At 35.8% G+C, this 20434-nt stretch overlaps 1 protein-coding gene across 1 annotated transcript; it reads right to left on the reverse strand.

Moving 5' to 3' along the window:
* Positions 1-8282: 8282 nt before the first annotated feature.
* On the reverse strand, positions 8283-10057 carry LOC133831537 (glucan endo-1,3-beta-glucosidase, basic isoform-like). The gene is made up of 2 exons (XM_062261887.1): positions 9881-10057; positions 8283-9423 (listed from the first exon to the last, which is right to left on the reverse strand). The coding sequence occupies exons 1-2, from the start codon at positions 9981-9983 to the stop codon at positions 8480-8482; spliced, it is 1047 nt and encodes a 348-aa protein (XP_062117871.1). The 5' UTR covers positions 9984-10057; the 3' UTR covers positions 8283-8479.
* Between the last annotated feature and the right edge of the window lie 10377 nt (positions 10058-20434).

The raw sequence follows: 20434 nt of genomic DNA on the forward strand, positions 1-20434 counted from the left end.
TTCCAATATCAACTACAGTAATTCTAATGTTATGAGAAAATAATAGAGAAATAAAGCAAACCAACAAGGCTGACAGTGACACCGAGTATCATACTGTCCCTACTCCCTATTGAGTCCAAGATCAAATAACTAAGATACAAACAATGGCAAAGGTAATGTGGTTAATTAGGAAGCAAGATCTTGCCTCTGTGCATAATATGCTTCGATTAAAAAAAAACGTTTTAATGTGTTGTGCTTTAAACTCGCATATATAAACAAATATAATTTTTCCTCTGACAAATATGATAAATAGATATTTAAATAAAAATCCTCAAATTTGATTAGAGGGAAAAAAGAAAAAAAAAAAAAAGAGCCGAAAGAGTTCTACTATTTTTCTTGTTATGTAATATATACTAAAGTGAAAAGGCAACAACAGAGGGCCAACCATTCTCAACAGAAACGAAAGCTTTTCTCAAACATGAAAAAAACCCAGAAAATTTCATTCTCTATAATCCACAAAACAAAAACAAAAACCCCAGAAAAAAATAATAAATATGAATAGTAAAATACCCAGTGCTCTGCTTCTTGGGTGGAGAAGAAAAAAGCCAGACAAAGCCGTACGAGTCCGTGACCTTGCCCACGCTGCCACCGAATGCACCTCTGTCTTTACCCACGTTGCCACTGAGAGGCCGAGTCTGCGATGAACCTGATGTGGAGGAGACGACGAAGAAGACGATGGAGACAATGATGGAGGAGGAAAAATGGGTTTGTGGGAGTTCGGAGAAGGAGACGTTGCGGTTTAAATCCGCGAAAGTATTAGCGGCGGGCCCCGCCGCTATTTAATTGAGTCCCCCGCTAATAATAGTATTAGCGGCGGGTTGCCCGTCGCTAAATTAAGTGATTACCCGCCGCTAATACTATTAGCGGCGGGTAATCCGCCGCTAATACCCCGCCTCTAATAAAACTTAAAATACTCCCAGGCTTTTTTATTACGTGTATTAGCGACGGACTATCTGCCGCAAATAGTGGTAAAGTCCGCCGCTAATATATATTTTATTAATTGTTAAATGCTCGAACCTTATTAGCGGCGGACCCCCGTAGTCCGCCGCTAATAGTATATGCAGTACAGGCGGACTCAGCCCGCCGCTAATGCCTGTAATTGTTGTAGTGCGATTAAAGAGTTAGCATAGATTTATATATAGTAGAATGTTTAGTATTAATTATTTTTGTCAAAGTATTTGACAACAACATTAATTATATTTTTAAAAAAATTATAAATTGTAGAATGTTTAACATTAATTAATTTTGTCAATAGATTTAATATTATCAATTTTTTATATTTTTTTAATTAATTAAATCTTAAAAAAAATTATTTAGTTAAATAAATCTTTATATTTTTATTTAATTAAGAACAATTCAAATATAGTTTTAATTTTAAATTATTAGAAAAATTAAATATGATTTTGAAAAAAATTAAGCAATAAAATAAATTTAACCATAATTTTTATTTTAGTCATTTTATTTAATAATAATAGTAATACAACTTTGGTATTTGATATTTAATTTTAATTTTGAGATTATAAATTGATGAAAATATTATGATGTCTCATTTTCTTCATAATTGTACCTCACTTTTGATGAGTTAATAATTTCAATAGTTAACCCATGAAAGTCACCATTTCAATATTTTAGTATACGATCAGTAATCTCAGTCACAAGAGCTTGATCATATGGTTGATATTGTCTCTAATATGTCTTTTTTATGATAGATCATGATAAAATAACAAATCGGTGTTCGATAGTGGCTAAAATCATTAATCTCACATGTTGACCCACAAAAGTCCACATTCTGATACTTTAGTGGTATGGTTAGTATTCTTGATCATCAAGATTTTCATCATACACAATTTATTTTTTTCTCTAATAAGTATATTTTATGTCAGATCACTAATCATACTCGCTGGTCAATAAAAGTCAACTTTTTGATACTTTAGTGGTATGATTAGTGATCTTGATCATCAACAGATTTACCATACAATTGATTTTGTCTCTAATTTTTCTATTTTATACAAGATCATGATAAAATAGCAAATTGATTAGTCACTGTTGACGACGTTTTTTATCAATAAAAAAAATAAATAAGAACAATTAAGCTTTTTCAAAGAATTAAGAAGAAAAGAAAAAGAACAGATATTTTTTACATGGTACAGTAATTAAATCTGTCTGGTCTACGAGTCACTATTATTAATGTAATATGCGTTAATGCCTAAATGAAACTTCCTAGAGTTTTAGTTCCAAATTTCTGCGTACTTTACAAATAAAAAAACTCGGTATTTATAGATTGGATTCTGATACTCCTTCCCACATTTTTAGGGAACTTACAACAATATGAAATTTGAATTTGAAGTACAAAAGATCTCATGAGAATAGGGTTGATTAAACAAATACATAACTAAGCCCATGAATATAGGCTTTTATTAATTAAATACAATTGCTTATCATTCAACGAAATACACGCCTTCGAACCTGCACCACGGTTCGAGCTGACAATTGCAGTGCTATCCACGCCACTATCTTTCGAGTTTTTGAAGTCAACATTTGGCACGGTCCATTCCTTTCGAGCTATCTCGTTATTTCGAGCCAGACAGATGGTGTGGCATTAGTGTGGATGACATCTAAATAAATACATTTATTTAGATTATTCCTTTGAACTTTATCTCTGCGAGCCTACATTTCAAGATGAACTTAATCACCTCAAAATTTGGGGTATAATACTTACTAATTACACTTGTTGACCATTAAAAGTCATCTTTTCTATACTTTAGTGGGATGATTAGTGATCTTGATGATCAAGGGCTTGATCATACAATTGATTTTGTCTCTAATGTATCTATTTTATTCACGATCATGATAAACTAACAAAATGGTACTTGATTAGTGACTAATTATAATTGTTGATCAATAATGTATTAGTGGTACACTTAGTGATCCTGATCATCAAAAGCTTAATCATATTTATTTTCTCTCTAACATGTCTAGTTTATGTAAGATCATGATAATGTAACAAATTGGTGGTTGATTTCATACTTGTTGACCCATAAAAGTCAACTTGTTGATCATATAGTGGTACAGTTATTAATTTTGTGCATGAAAAGCTTAATCATTCGATTGATTTTGTCTCTAATGTGTCTATTTTATTCAAGACCGCGATAAAATAGCAAATCAATGTTTATTAGTTGCTTTTAGTCACTAATGGTGCTCGTATACTCATAAAAGTCAATTTTTTTTTACACTTTAGTGGTATGATTTATGTTCATAATCAACGAAAGCATATTCATATGGTTCATTTTGTCTTTAATGTGTCCATTTTATGCTTGTTCGTGATAAAATAGCAAATCAATGTTTAATTTGTGAATAAAGTTACTAATTTCACTTATTGACCTTTAAAAGTCAAATTTTTTGACACTTCAGTGGCACGATTAGTGATCATAATCATCAAGAGCTTAATCATGCGATTCATTTTCTTTCTAATGTGTCTATTTTATTTGGTATCATGACAAAATAGCAAATTGATATTCGATTAGTGACTTAAGTCACAAATTTTACATATTGACCCTTAAAAGTTAGCATTTCGAGACTTTAGTGATATGATTAAAATTTTCTATAATATATCCATTTTATGTAAGATCATGATAAACTATCAAATTGGTGTTCGAGTAGTAATAAAGTTATTGTCGAGCCATAAAAATACAATTTTTAATATTTTAGTACTACGATTAATAATCTTGATCGACAAAAGCTAAAACAATTTTTTTTTTATATATTTTAGTGTTACTTAAATTAGCGGTATGATTATTAAATACATACATATATTTATTTCTCGATAGCACCTAAAGCGGAGGGAGAGACCCAGAGAGGGAGTGACTGAATGACCCAGTGTATCGCAGACTGAGGGACTCATGGGTATGAGTCCCGGGGGACATTGCTAAGACTTGCACTTTAGTACTTGATACCGTTATATCCCTTAATTGCTTCTTTTATTACTAATATTTACCTTACTCGTACGGTAAGTAAACTAAGATTATTTTTAGATGTAAAACTTATATTTAGAAATCATTAGCAAAATATTTTATATATTTAAACATAAGAAATTATTTTTCTTTCCTAATTATCTGATTCAGTACACACGCTCCTAACTTATATTAAATAAATTCATATATTTCAAATAAATACAAAATCACGAATTTTAGTACAATAGATATAGAGTAAAACTATATTATATCCTAACCTATTCAATTAAAAATATAAACATAGTTATCAAATACAAATTTGTCATACCAAAGATTAACAAAATAAAACAAGATATACATTTATGAAAAATAAAAAAAATAATAAAAAATTTCTTCAACTCCAAATACGTAGCATTAGTAAATCAAGAAGAAAAATATCAATTATTTTTTACAAATTTATACAAAATATATTATATATTTACATGTAACGATACTACTTTTAAGTGTTTCTATATTTCTTTAATACCCAACTTTAGATAGAAGAAAAAATAAATTGGTCAAATATTTGGGAAGTCTAAGTAAAAGAGAGAGGTATAACAACTTCTGAAGAAAATGTTACCTTTCGGAAATAAAAGTACCAGGTAATAAGTTTCTAAGGGTAAAATAGTATATCGATGCTTTTTTATACAAAAATATCTATCTCACTATTAAAAGAGAATCTACAATTATTCAAGAGCTGATAACTTGTGATGGACTTAATCCCTCACTTCAGTGAGGGACTAAAGAAGTGCCCTTATTTTTAATGTATATAATTTTTTTTAAAAAAAATACAATTAAAATTAAAGTTTGCCCCTCCTAAATTTTTTATCAGTACAAGAAAAATAATATCCAAAATCAATTATTTAAAAAGAAAAAAGTAAGTTTGCCCGACAAAGTTCTTGCATTTGAAACATCAGAGATAACATTTGGAGTCAAATATAAAAAGGTACTCATCCAATTGCAGAATGGTAAAAGTAAACTAAGAGCTAACTTTAGCAGTGAAATGATCCCCAATAGACTTCTTGTCATGAATCCAAAAACCATTGTCATCAAGAATAAACATTATTTGATTATGGTGGCATCAAACTAAGATAGAAATGCAGAAATATTGCATGTTACTCTGTCCTTTAACAAGACATACCTCTCTAGATTTCTGACAACTACTATCTTACGTCTAGACATCCAAAAATAAAAAAAGGTAGCATAAAAGACCAATTCTTTAATTAAATCCAACAGTCTAAAGGAAAGATCTGAGTCAAACAAAGAGACAATTAACTCATGCTTTAGAAAATGAAATAGCCAATTCAGGTCGCAGACCACCCTACCAATCTTTCCTCAACAAGATAGCCAACATTTTGGCCATTGTTTATTTCTCATATAATATCCACACGAGGATCCAATAGTTGCTGTGTGCCTGTGATAATATGCAAGTTTCATACATTCATATGCCAAAATATAAATAATAAAAGCATTTTCAAGTAGTTGGTATAAATGGAAGTTGTCTAATTGAAAGGGAAGGATAACATCTTCCTAAACAATCATTTTAATGGTATTAGGATAATATTAAAATCTATTATTTATCCAATACTCAGCAATTTTTCACCGCAACACAGCTGAAACGGCTTTTCCCTACAGCACATCTGTTGGGAATATATGACTTTATTCTTATCTATAAACACAACTATTAAAGGGTCTCTCCCAAGTTACTTCAATACTAGTGTTGGAAATAACTCCGATAAAGTTTATGGACAATCCCTTTGTAGAGGAGATGTTAGCTCCACCGTCTGCCGGAAATGCATCGAGGAAGCAAGCCAAGATATTTTCAGAAACTGCAAGAGCAGAGATGCAATGATATGGTACGGCCTTTGTCAAGTTCGCTACTCCTTCCAGATGTTCTTTTCTACCATGCAAGTCTACACAGGAAAGTTTCCAGAGCACAATGACCAGGAGAAAAACGTTTCGGACCGGACTCGATTCAGTAAAGTTATGATGTATATGATGAATGGCCTCTCGAATGAGGCTGCGTTTACTTCTTCTAAAAACATGTTCGCTACTGGGAAAATCAGATTTTCAAGAGAGGAAACTATTTATGGTCTACAACAGTGTACTTTGGACACACCTTCAAAATCCTGCAGTGACTGTTTGAGACCGCTGCCCTGGGAGAGCTTAACGTACGCCTGCTGTTCTTTTCGCCAAGGTGGAATTGTTTTGAGTAGGAACTGTTATGTGAGGTTTGAGATGAACCAGTTCTTCTACAATGACTCCTTCACTTCTCTGTTTGTCTATCCATTTTTTAAAGGTAAACATTTCAAAACTACTGTTTTCGGTCACAAATGCGAAATTACGTATATATATATATATAGATATATAACAACATTCAAATATGTGTTTTAGTTAATGGACTATGATGGATTGAAGAAGATTTTGCTAATTGCAATGGAAACCAGTGTTACGTTTTGTCTAACCTCATCTTTTGATGGGTCCTAAAATCCAGTGGCTGGCTCATTATTAATTAATCACTAGAGGAGCCATGCATGCATTAAAAAAATTTGTCTTACTCGTAAGGCTTTTCACATGGCTGTATGCGAAGGGTTTGTACAATTTTTTTTTGTCTTTTATACTTGTGATAAAATAAATGCAGTCTCATCTCAAGAGCAACCACATCTTGTATTCAATTTTGCTGACTTTGTAATCAAAATAAAGGAAACATCTTCTTTATTTTTCAGATTTGCACAACTTTGAATGTTAATTTGTGTTTACATTTTACAAGTAATTAAAGGCTAATTTATATATAGAACAAAATTACACATAGCATTTCTAAATTTACAAGATCAAAAGAGACACAAGATGATGACCTTTTCATATCACATCACAAGATGTTGAATCTAAAACCGCATCTATCCAATGATGGAGTTAGGGGGACTAGGGTGGCTATGCCCCTAACCTTTTTAGCTATATTTTTCTACAATGTATTTTTACACTACAACAAAAATAAGATCAGTTTTAGGGGCGACAACATAATAGTCACCCTGATGTGTTGCCCCTAATAAAATGCACATAATGATGTACATTAGGGACGACTAATGGGTTGCCCCTAAAAGTTGAGATGTCGCTCCAAATTTTTTCACATGTGCCATAATTTTTTGTCGATGTGTCGCCCCTGATATGTCACCAGTCGCCCCTGATAATTAATTATTAGAGGCGACGCGGTGTCGCCCCTAAAACCATTTTATTTATTAAAATATAATAAAATTATTTTAATAATTAGAAAATAATTAATTAAAATTTAAATCATAGAAAAAAAATATTATATTAAATATTCAAATTAGATCATTAAGATAACAAATATCCATATTATTAATATAATGTAACAACTATTGAGTTAGGTATGATTTTCGAGTTATTTTTCAGTTCTGATGAAACTCTGAAATCTGTAGAAAATTGACTTTGCTCGATTGCTGCTCGATGGTGCTCGATACCTGCTCGATGAGACCTTCAAAATCAAGATTTTCATGAAAAAAATTGACGTTGCTCGATGGTGGTTCAATGGTTGCTTGATGGTGATTCGATGCAATTATTGTAAGACACATAATTTTTCAATTGGGTGTCCATTTGGAGTGATTTTTTTTAGATCTACAAATTTTAGATGTTCACATACACATTTTCAAAGTTTAGAACTTGAAAACATACCAAAACATATCTTGAACATGAGGTATGTTTTGCATTTTGCTTTTTTTCTTTTCAAGATTTACATTTCCCAAATGTGTATATACACTTCTCAAACGTGTAGATCTTGAAAAAATACCAAAAATAAAAAAAAATCACCCCAAACGGACACCCGAGTGAAAAATTACGTATCTTGCAAGAATCACACCGAGCACCATATCGAACCACCATCGAGCAACATCAAACCACGTCGATTTTCTGCAGATTTCAAAGTTTCAGATCTGAAAAAAATCGCAAAAAAAAACCAAAAAATCATGCTCAGATCTGTTCGAAATGCATTATTTTAGTGTCCTATGCGAAAAATACTTGTCATTATATTGAGTTCTCTTATATTTTACCTTACCCAATAATTTTTTTTTCTAGAGAGAGAGTTGAGTGGAATGGGTTGAGAGAAAGAGGGGGAAGAGAGAAAAAGTAGATGAGAAAAATTATGGAAATTGTATTTTTGGTATTGTCAAAATGTTTTGCATTTTTTCGAAACATTAGATGACTTAGCATTTATTTATTTATTTAAGACATCTCATTAAATTAAACGTAAAAACTCAAATTTCTCTTTATTTATTGTAGTTAGCCAACATTGTTTTTTCCATGCTGACTTCTCACATGAACTTTTATATTATTATTACATGTAAATAGGATCATATAAAGAAACAAATCATGAACTTGGTCCTTATTACACAACACACATAAGTACGTACTTAACACAATAATCCTCACTACACTTATTAATTCAAATTAATATTGTATTTGGGCTGTTTGTTGGGGAAGAAAAGTCCCCAATGCTTCTCATATTCAGGGGTCTTTTGGTTCTCATTGAACATGGCAAACAAATAAGTCTCAATAGGCTTCCCTGGTCTCTTCGGAGTCCCTCCCTTCACATGTTGAATCAAGTTTCCATTATAAATCCTGGCGTTCTCAAACGACGTCGCTGTTCCCCCAGCCGAAGGCCAACCAGTCTCCGAAATGACAATCTCCAAAGACCCTCCGCCGGACTTCTCCAGAGCTGCATACACAGCATCCAAGATCGCATCAAAAAGATTTCGGTACTCATTTTGGCCGTCTCTCACCACAACCGACTGGGATCTGAACAGAGCATAGTCAAGAGAAATGTCCTTGGTGTTACCAATGTAACTAAAGTAAGGGTACAAGTTGAGCAACAATGGAGATCTGTTGTTCACCAAGAACCGGATCACAGGGTTCATTATAGGCCTAAAGTCGGACCTAAAAGAACCTTTAGAAGGTGGGAAAGAGTCGGCAAGGATTCCAGTGTGGACCGAGGTCGAGACCTTGATCCGATTCCCAAGCCCAGCGGAGTTGATGGCGTTTTGGATCCTTTCCATGGCCGGAACGAGAAACTGTGCAGCTCTATCGGAGGGGTTGATTTCGTTTCCCACGGCGATGTACTTGAACTTTACGTCGTTGTAGTTTCTGATGTTGTTTTGGATCCACCTGTCAGCTGTCGATTGGCTGTTGGCAATACCTTCGAGTGCATCATTCGGGACACCAAGCATGAGCTCAATGTTGGTCCCTCTCAGAGCTTGAGAAACGGCGTCGTTCTGACCGTACAGTCTCATTCTTCGGATGTTGTACTGTCGGTAGAGATTCACAACTTCTCGTGGAGGTGGCAAGTTGCTGCCCAACAGTCCGTAGCAAACTCCAATTTGGGCAGCTGCATACATGTTTAAATATTGTGAACTTTATGTCTAATTTTGTTTATAATCATTGATGCAAAAAGAAAGTACTGTAAATAAAACTTTCATTATAATTTTAAAATAAACACATCAATAAAAAGAGAATTACTAAGGGATACCATCGGTGTCTAACACCACAAGGAGGTGACGTATTGTTATTGGTGCAATTCAATATCGGACCACATAATTGAATTTAATAAGTATTATGAAATATCGCTAACCAATTATGAGGTGTCATCTCGTGTGATGTTGGTTAACTTGATAAGGTGCCAAATAACAAGACTCCAATCAAAATATCCTCAAGAAATAATAAGTAATAATAACCGATTTTAAATCATTAATTTGATTGAAGACCAATCAAATTATGATGACATGATGGTGAATACATAAGAAGAATTAAGTAGTCATTAGAGAAGGAGATAATTAGAGAATGACCTGTTGTGTCTAAAGTTGACATAAACAGCAGCCCAAGTAGGAGCATTGTGGAAATGGCCATGGATAAATTATTGGCAGCTGCATGGGAATACATCTTGGCCATATATAGTGATGAGATGAGAGAGAGCTCTTTCTCTCTATAAATTAATAATAAAGATGGTATTAGGATGTTTGGAATGTTATTTTGTACAAAGTTATCAAAATCTATTTATTGTTATATATATAAATATATATATATATATATGCACTCTTAATGGTTATTACCCATAAATTATTATTTTAATATTTAATATTGGATTAAAATCAATTGTCCATATTTATAGTTGTTAATTAATATTTCTAAAAATAAATTTTGATTTTTTTCAAATTTTTGGGAGGGTTACAAATATGTATTTATTATGAAAATATAATATTGTAAACTTTTCATTTTTCAAATACATGTAAATTTCTAAATATAGTTAGTGTCTCTCATTGTTTGGAAACAACATGAATTTTGGCAAAAAAATAATAACTAAATTCGAAATTAATATAGAAAAAAAATATTTACTTGTTGGTGACTTGCTATACCAAGTCACTATGTTGTCTCATCATCATAATTGTCAGTACCATAATAATTATTAAGAAGTATTCCATTTATATATAATATTGTTATGTATCCATTGATCATGATATTTGGTTTATAATTTGGATAGTTGGCACTACCTCAAGTCTAATAATTTGATAGTTTTAAATAAAAGTTAGAGTTCTTTTATTGAAATGAAAAGATTTATAACTGTTAATGTTAATTTTTTAGTTCTTGCTTTTTGTTGTAAAAAATTATGCATCATGTCTTGTCTAGGTTTTGATCTGTCTTATCTCAATATTATGAAGGGTTAACAGTGTTTTGACTGGTTAGTTGTTAGTTAAATATCAATGATCTTTTCCAGCTGTCAGTACTCACATGACAGGCTGTTGTCACTTAGTTCTGTCTTTTCTATATATATATATATATCATTGTGCTAAGATACAACGAACTCTTGTGCAAAAAACCCTAGATCTTGTTTCTTGGACTTTTCTTTGTGATGCAGAGATAAGCGTGAGGATGAAGAAGAAGCTGGTGATCTATTTGGGGTTTTTGAAGAGGAGCAACAAAGGCTTGGTACAGGCATCAACTGAAGGGATTTCAGTCAAGTCTTCGAAGGGAGTTCAAAGATAGTACTCTGTCAAGTTTTGCTCTAGATCTTAATTGATTACTGATTGTTGTATGTAGACTAATTGGATTGTGTATTCAATCTTTATTTTGTATTTTTGTGTGTAAGAAGTTTTTGTAAACTTTGTTTGAACGATTTCAGATTTATAATAAATCTTCTTGAAGTATTGTAAGTGATTCATGTTTGGTTAATACTTGAGTTCATTGTGTATAAGGTTCTTTGATTACAATAAAAAATTTGAAATTATCATTAGAGTAGCGAACCCGCTTTCAATAACAATAATGGATCTCATGTTAGAAACAAAAAGAAATTTATAAAACGATAATTGATAGTATTAACGACATTAATATAGTTATTAATTAATACAAGATTGAGGTGCAAAAAATATATATCGTTAGAATTAATGGTGAAAGCTTTCTTGCAATGATTTGACTAAATGTAGAGACTAAAAAAAGGGCCAGAATATATTAATTAAATGGTTTGAGAATGGAATAAAAATTAGAAACAAGTATATTAACAACCTTTTAAATTATATCCATTTTTGTATCAATGAGTTATTTTGTGGTTGTGAAATAATTTTTTCTTTTTCAGAATTTATGAAGAATTTTTTTTAGTGAAGAGGGTAATAAGATAAACCACCTTTTCATTTTGGTGAGATATTTGCTACATAACAAACGTGGTTTTATACTTTTCATATCTAATTTTTCCACAAAAATTTATTCAATTCTGTCGTACATCTTACTCATATCATATCTAATTTTATTGACTAAAAAGGGAGATATAAAGAAAGGATGCGTTGAAATTAAAATTGAAATTATTATCATTGTTGTTATAATTATTATTATTGACAAAAAGGGTGAGGCTGAGATGGTTAGGTTTTTATTTTAATTAATTAACTATTATAATTATTATAATAGAAACTGAAATAAAATGCAACGTAGAATAAGAAAGTCTTAGCACACTATATATAGCTTCTTAATAGTATAGTATTATTCTAGACTGCGGAAGCTAGAGTTTTCTTTTAGTTAATTATTGTATTAATGATACTTAAATAAAATTGATAATTCTATACATAGAAGACTAATATAGACCCATATTTTTTCGCATGAGTTTGTCAAATTTAGTACTAAAAGTTATGCTAAATTTGGCACAAAATATAGCATGAGTTAAATTTGAACAATAAATATCATTTTTTTAGTTACCATATTACTACTAATTTCTTAATTAATAATTAATGACTACTTTTTTTATAATAAAAAAATAAAAAATATTAATTTTTTTTTGTATATTATCAATAAATATTAAATGAATTGTTGACTTTTTTTAGTTAGTTTGTTTCTTGTGCATTAGAGTACAATTGTAAATATTGAGACAAATATAACATTGATTAATTTTTTGTGCCAATTTTGGCACAAAAATTACATCTTGCGTTGAAGATGGTCTTACGTATTCTCTATAGCCCATATGTTAAGATAAATTTTGGCCACAAAGAAATTTTTTTTGGTATTTTTTTGTTTTAACATATGGAGAAATTGTCATTTAATTTTTTATATGTCGGTGTACATGATAGTTATAGTAGGCATCCCACAAAAAAAAATACCAAAAAAATACAAATTTTCTTTAAGTTACAATTTCTCCATATGTTAAAACAAAAAAAATACAATTTTTGAAAAATTCCGAATAATTTAGGGTGTCGAAATCAAGGTACAAATAGTAAATTACACGCGTATAAAAAAATCATGTACGCGTGCAATTCATTGTTTGAACTCTCATTTTAACACTATAAATTATTCTAAATTTATCTATAACTGGTGAGATGCATACTTTAACTACAACATATATCGTCATATAAAAAAAATTGGTTTACAATTTCTCCATGTGTCAAAACAAAAATACCTAAACAACAAACAATGCCCTTATGAAAGAATTTTCCAATATATATAAGGTATTTTCATGGTACGGGTTCGAAAGATTTCAAATAATTTAAATTGCCGAAAACTAGGTTCAAACAGGTTGTGTTGACCCTTGTTTTGGTCAACTGACACGGAGTCAAAATGCTTGATGTGGACATATATGTTGGAATGAATATAATGACAAAAATAGTAAAGCACACAAGAATTTATAGTGGTTCGGCCCCAGAAATTGGTAATAACCTACGTCCACTTGAGCTATTATTGATATGAAATCTCAAAGGAGTGATCAAAGAACTAGGGTTTTTTGAGTTTCACAGACCTCGGAGAGATAAACGGTACAATCGTTAATCTAATAGCCAAAAGTCCCTTCCTTCAACTATCTTTTTCTATTTATAGGCTCAAGGAGGATTACATGAATTTGTTACAAATATTCTCTCCTAATTAATCAGATAATCAGGAATCATAGGAGATAATCTCGGGATTGACTTTGATTCACCCAAGATCATATTGAAATATGCGGAGTGTACGACCATGCTGGTCGTAAGAAAAACTCAACCCCCACGCCTGTAATGTCTTACTGGTCGATACTCTAACAGAACTCTGCCAGGTGTCATCCACGTGTTTAGAAATCTCCTGCCATGTCATCCGTGCCTGTTTTTTGGATAACATTTGCCCCCCAAGTTTATTTATATCGACCAACAATAAATAAACTTTAAGGAAACAAACCTTCGATTATCCCACCAGATCTGTCAGAGGAGTTCGTGCATCCTAGGAAAAAGTAACCTACCCCTATCCACTCACGGCTTTTCTGTTCCCAAGCAACCTATTGACGGCTATCACCCTTTCCCATGCTTCGAAAAGAGGAAACTGATGATTACTTCCTCTCTCATGTCACAGACAAAAAATATATATAGCCTTCTCATAGTTTTCTTTTCCTTTTTACGCAAGTTATTTCTTCTTCAAGAAACCCTAAAACCAGAACCTTCAATCTCTCTGAAGGCCATCTTTCAGCATTTCAAGAACTAGTCGTCCGTTCGTTTTTGCTTGAAGCTCTTCCAAATCTCCACGACCTTTGCTTTGGTAAGTTTCAGAACCTTTATGCTCTCTTATCTTTGTCGTGCATGCCTCTGTGTTTCTGGGTTAAGATGCATGAAGGTAGGGGATTTATTGGGTGATAGTAGATAGGATGATGTTTCTCTGTCATTTAGAATTTACGAGTTAGTTTGATAGTTGAGATCACAAATTTAGGACGTAAAACCGAAGTAAAGATTCGATTTTTATGCTAGTTGAAAAACTGAGTTTTTCCCGCCCATAAAGGAGTTGAAAAAGCTTTTTCAAAAAACTTTTTTACTTTCACTTTTTGATCTGCCTTTCAAACTGTTCGTGAAAAAAAAATTAGTTTTTTGTTAGAATGTTGTTGTATAAAAGGTTGACTTTTATACACGACCAGCATTATTCTAAAAAACTTTATAAATTCTTCATCCTCACCTCCCCATTCTTCTGTTCGCAGATTTTAATGCCAGATTTGTGGGGAGGTGAGCGGCCAATCGACGACGATCTTCTTGCACAACTGCTTGAAGGAAAAGAACAGCCGGCCCATCGCGTTCACGATATTCCATTTTCCAGAGATTCTTCTTCTAGACCTCAACCATCACCACCTCAAATGACCCGCTCTAAGTCTCCAGGTAAGAAGAAACCAAACCCTGAAAACAATCCAAATCCACTTGCCCTGCCTGATTCGCAGGCTAGGGTTCCCTCGACCAGTGGTCGAGAAAACATTGCCCCTGACCCTCGCATTCAGGTCAGGGCTCGCCCTCGGCATTCAAACCTTCCTAATGTCGAGTGGTATCTTTCTCCCACCAGCCAGGTGACTCCCCGGATGCTTGCCAATTACCTTAGGAAGTATCCTCTTACCGGGGTCAATCTCAAGGTCCCAGCTGCTGACAAGAGAGTTAATCTGCCTGGGGGCGTCTACAGCGCTTGGTCAAGGTACCACATAGAGGCAGGGGCTACCCTTCCTCTACATCCATTTTATCAGGGGGTGGCAAACTACTTCAGTGTTGCCCCCTTTCAAATTACCCCAAACGGATATAGAATGCTGGCCGCACTCTATATCCTTTATAAACTCAAAAAATGGCCAGAGCCCACCCCTCACGAGGTCAACTTCCTTTTTGACCTTAAGTCCAACCCTCAACAATACGGGACATGCTTTTTTCATCTTTGTCACCAAGAAACAAATCGCATGTTCCTGAGTGACATTACCCATATATCCAACATGGGGAAATACAACCAGGAGTATTTCCTCACGCCAGACATGACTGCGAACAACTTGGCCTTCGCTCGAGGAGGTAAATGTCCCTTTTCACTGGTCGCTACTTATCCTTAGCAAGTTATTTTTCACTTCTCTAAAGTATCTTGTGCCTTTCAAGACCATGGTTACGCCCGAGCCCAACACCAGACATGGTGTTGAGGTCCAACGCACTGGCCAGGATGGCAGACGCTGAAAAAAGCGTTAAGTCCCTGGTCATTGATGAAAACCTGAGGCTATCTGGCCTCCTGGTTCCTCGTCAGGAAACGAGGGAACCCGTGGTGGCAGACGCCACTGCCGAGGGGCATCTCGAGCAGCAACCCCTAGCGTCTCCTCCTTGAAGGAGGCCAACGGGGGTTACGATCAGGGAACCCACTGGCAGCCCTTCAGCAGAGAGGCCTTCTGCGCCCCAAGGGAAGGGGAAACAAAATGCAACAGAGTCCGTCATAGACTTGGATGAGTCTTCAGACGAAAACGGTACAGTTATTCTGCTTTTAAATAGCTTGCCAATTCCCTGTCACTTGTTTGATGGGGAAGGGAATTTTACGTATACTCCAAATCTAGGGCTAGACTTCTTCGTGCCAGAGAGTGAGTGTACGACTAATAGAGTCAGTAGTTTAGCGACAAGTAGTTGTAGCTCGGGTATTGAACTTTGTGATTTCCTTTACCTCCTTTCTAATTTGCCATGATTTTTTTTATCTATTTTTGTCTTACTGTCTGCATGCTTATCTTTTTCTAGAGAGATGGCTTCCCCCAATGTTTTCGACTTATATCATACTCAAGAGGAAGAGGAGGTTCCCCTGGTCCGACGGAGGAAATCGGCTAAGAGACACGATGGTGAATCAAGCCAAGCACCCTCGGCCAAGAAGGGTCGAGCAGCTGATCCTCCGAAGGATGGACCCTCTGGCCAACCTTCTGCTCAAACACCCGCCTCTACTGAGAAGGAGGCAGCACTTGCCACCACCAACCCTCCGCCTGCGGCTCAAAAAGAGTAGCCCCAACAATCCGAACTTCCTGGGTCCCGACTCTCGAGTCGTTCCCTGCGATCAGCTAAAGATCGCCTTGCTCACATCCTGAAGCATGACCATTGCAGGGAAGCAATGACTGAGGCAGAGAGCATGGGGGTCAATCAGATCCTTAACAGGGCTCTTAACGAAGTGGCTAGCGTAAGTACTCTTTCTCTTGGCTATTATCTTTCCTTCTTGTAATATAGCCTAACTTTTATTCTTTGACTGCAGGCCATGCTGACAATGACCGCTGCTCGTACTCGCCCTATCGTTAGCATCGAGCAGTCCCGGGCGAAGGTCATCGAGGAGCTTCGGGCCACAGAGGCTAGGCATGCTGGGGAGTTGGAGGTGGTCACCTAGCAGAAGGATGCTTTGGTGGCAGAACTGGCAGAGAAGCAAGCTTCTCAGGAAACTCTCAGGAAGCAGAGGGATGAATTTCAAGATGCTAGCCGAACCTCCTGGCGCGAAGTCAAAAAACTTAAGGAGGAGCATCTTGCTAAGGACAAGAGCATTGCTGTTCTCAAAAGCCAGGTGGAACAACTCAAGCTCACTAATGCCAAGGACCTGGAGAGGTACAAGAACGCGACACTTCGGTGTTTCTATGACTTTTGGAAACAAAACCAAGGTGCCGACTTCAGTTACCTCCCAAGAATGCCAGGAATGCCGAGTCACCCTGCTGTACTGCTCAGTTGGCTGCCGAAGAGAGAGCTAGAATTCCTGCTTCCCTAAGCATTCAGCCAGCCGTTGGAGCGGAGGAAGGAGAAGCCGCCGGGGACGTAGTCGACCAGAGTGCGGAACAAGATCCTCCTGCTCCTAATGCTCCTTAAAGTTTTTATTCTTTTATTTTTCTTTAATTACACGACCCACGGGTCGTGATGTAAAGACTAAATTTTATTTTTAATTTTGCTGCATGGGCAGCATATTTTCCTTTTACTTTGAACAATTACATCCAAGCAGTACTGCTTGTGGTGTAAGAGAATTCTTTTTGATATTATAATATTTCTGCTTATTATAACATCTGTTCGCATGGCCGAACTTAGCATAGTACTTTGGCTTGATTTAACAAAATATAAATTTTGAAAAATACTCTAAGTACCGTAGCATGCTTTCACTCATTTTGTTCATGTGTTTATATACCTTTTTGTATGCTTTGCTATCGATGTACCTTATATGCCCCCCAAGTGACTGAGGAGCTTTAGGTCCTTGGTCACTTGCCTTGACCACGACCTGTACGAACATTACTGTTCGGTAGGAAATGCAACACTTATAATACCACAAAACGACACACGTAATGAACAAATACTTGTAAAAAATTTACAAAGGTTGGCAAGAATGACTGGCTGCGCACAGTCCCTTATAATTCTCGTATTAAAATGGACTAAGCATGTCTTTACGAGTGATCTTAAAAAGATCTTACACTTATAAGCGATTAGCCATATAACATGGCTAACCCTTTTTCAAAACTTGTAAAAAGTAAAAATCAATACAAGCCAGTCCTTTAAGAAGGACTGTTTATTGATAATACTTGTGCAGGTATTCTCCATTCCAATAGCGTGGAACGAGATCTCCATTTAAGTGTGCAAGCTTGTAGGTGCCTGGATGAAGGACTTCTTCAATCTGGTAAGGTCCTTCCCAGTTTGGTCAGAGTACTCCAGCGGCTGGGTTACGGGTGTTTAAGAAAACTCGTCGAAGTACTAGGTCTCCAACTTTGAACTTTCTTTCTTTCACTTTTGAGTTAAAATACCGGGCGACTTTTTGCTGGCACGCAGCTACTCGGAGTTGGGTTTTTTTCTCTTTTTTCCTCAAGCGAGTCTAGGGATTCCATCATCAGTTGGCTATTCTGGTCTTGGTCGTATGTGATTCTTCGATGTGAGGGCGGATCTAACTCGACTGGCAACATAGCTTCATACCCGTATGCTAAGGAAAATGGGGTATGACCTGTCGCTGTTCGATGAGAAGTTCTATATGACCAGAGTACTTCAGGCAGCTGTTCTGGCCATGCTCCTTTAGCGTGTTCGAGTCTTTTCTTCAAGGTTTCTTTAAGTGTTTTATTCACTGCTTTGACTTGCCCATTTTCTTGTGGATGCGCACCTGAAGAAAAGCTTTTGACGATTCCATGCCTTTCACAGAAGTCTGTGAATAAGTCACTGTCAAATTGGGTGCCGTTGTCTGAGACAATTTTTCGAGGAAAACCATATCTGCAAACAATGTTCTTGATGACAAAGTCAAGAACTTTCTTGGTCGTTATGGTAGCGAGCGACTCAACTTCGACCCATTTGGTGAAGTAGTCGACTACTACGACTGCGTACTTTACTCCACCTTTTCCCGTTGGCAAGGATCCAATCAAATCTATACCCCATACTGTGAAAGGCCAAGGACTCTGCATCTGCTTTAACTCGTTGGGAGCTGCGTGTGGGATCTTGGAAAATCTCTGACACTTATCGCATTTTCGCACAAACTCCATTGAGTCTTCGTTCATAGTCGGCCAGAAATAACCCTGCCTCAGAATCTTTTTCGACAAGCTCTGCCCCCCAGCGTGATCCCCACATAAGCCTTCATGTACCTCCCTTATTAGTTCTTTAGCCTTTTCTGGTGTAATACATCTGAACAGTGGCATGGAGTATCCTCTTCGGTAAAGAACAACATCGACCCGTATATACATAGTAGCCTATCTCTGAAGGGTTCTGGCTTTGTTTCTATATGCTGGTAGTACACCATTCATGAGATACTCCAAGTACGGTGCCATCCATGTATCTTCTACCCGAATTTCCATATTGGTTTCGTCTGCTCGTATGCTCGGCACGCACAATCTCTCTACTGGCACTATATTTAAAGTGTCAGCGTCTTTTGCACTCACGAGTTTGGCTAAAGCATCTGGGTTTGAATTCTGATCTCGGGGAATTTGCTGGAGGGTATACTTCTCGAATTGCGGCAACAAATATTTAGTTTTGTTTAAGTAGGCCACCATTTTGAGGCCCCGTGCTTGATACTCCCCTAAGACCTGATTCACTACCAGCTGTGAATCACTGTAAATATCAAGCACTTTTATACTCATGTCTTTGGCCAACCTTAGCCCTGCGAGGAGTGCTTCATATTCGGCCTCATTGTTTGACGCGGTGAAATCGAACCTAATAGCGCAGTGAAATCGATGCCCTTCTGGTGTTATCAATACCACTCTTGCTCCGGCGTGGGATTCGTTGGATGATCCGTCCGTGAATAACTTCCACGAAGGAGCTTCGACTTGGGGCTCAAGCACACTAGGTTTTTCGCACTGCTCGTCGTCTGGGAGCTCAGTGAATTCAGCGATAAGATCAGCCAAGACTTGCCCTTTTACTGCTGCTCGCGGTGAATATGTGATATCGAACTGCCCGAGTTTGACTGCCCATTTTAATAAGCACCTAGCCGCCTCTGGCTTTTGCAGAACTTGCCGAAGGGGCTGGTCAGTTAAGACTGTGATGGGATGGGCTTGGAAGTAAGGACGTAACTTCCTTGAGGCCAAGATTAAGCAATAGGCTAATCTTTCGATTGGAGGATACCTCAATTTGGCCCCGATTAACCTCTTGCTTACATAGTAAACCGCCTTTTGTACGCCTTCTTCTTCTCGTACTAATATCGCACTAGCAACAAATTCGGTGATTGCCAGGTAAATGAACAAAGTTTCTCCATCTATGGGTTTTGATAAAACAGGAGGCTGTGCCATGTGGGCCTTTAAGGCTTGGAAAGCCTGTTCGCAGTCTCCGATCCATTCGAACTTCTTGTTGCCTCTAAGTAGATTAAAGAAAGGGACGCATTTATCCGTCGACTTGGAAATGAATATACTTAGTGCGGCAATTCTTCCAGTTAAACTTTCCACATCCTTGATTTTCAACGGCGATTTCATGTCAATCAGGGCTTTGATCTTTTCAGGGTTGGCCTCGATTCCTCTTGAATTAACAATGAACCCCAAAAATTTCCCTGATCCTACTCCGAAGGAACATTTGAGAGGATTTAACTTCATCTGATATTCGTTCAGAACATTGAAACACTCTTGTAAATCCTTTACATGTCCTTCTGCCTTTTTTGACTTTACCAGCATGTCGTCCACGTACACCTCCATGTTTACTCCGATCAACTCCTTAAACATGTGGTTAACCAAT

This window comes from Humulus lupulus, chromosome 4 (genome assembly GCF_963169125.1).
Source record: "Humulus lupulus chromosome 4, drHumLupu1.1, whole genome shotgun sequence".
In the NCBI taxonomy this organism is placed as follows: Eukaryota; Viridiplantae; Streptophyta; class Magnoliopsida; order Rosales; family Cannabaceae; genus Humulus; species Humulus lupulus.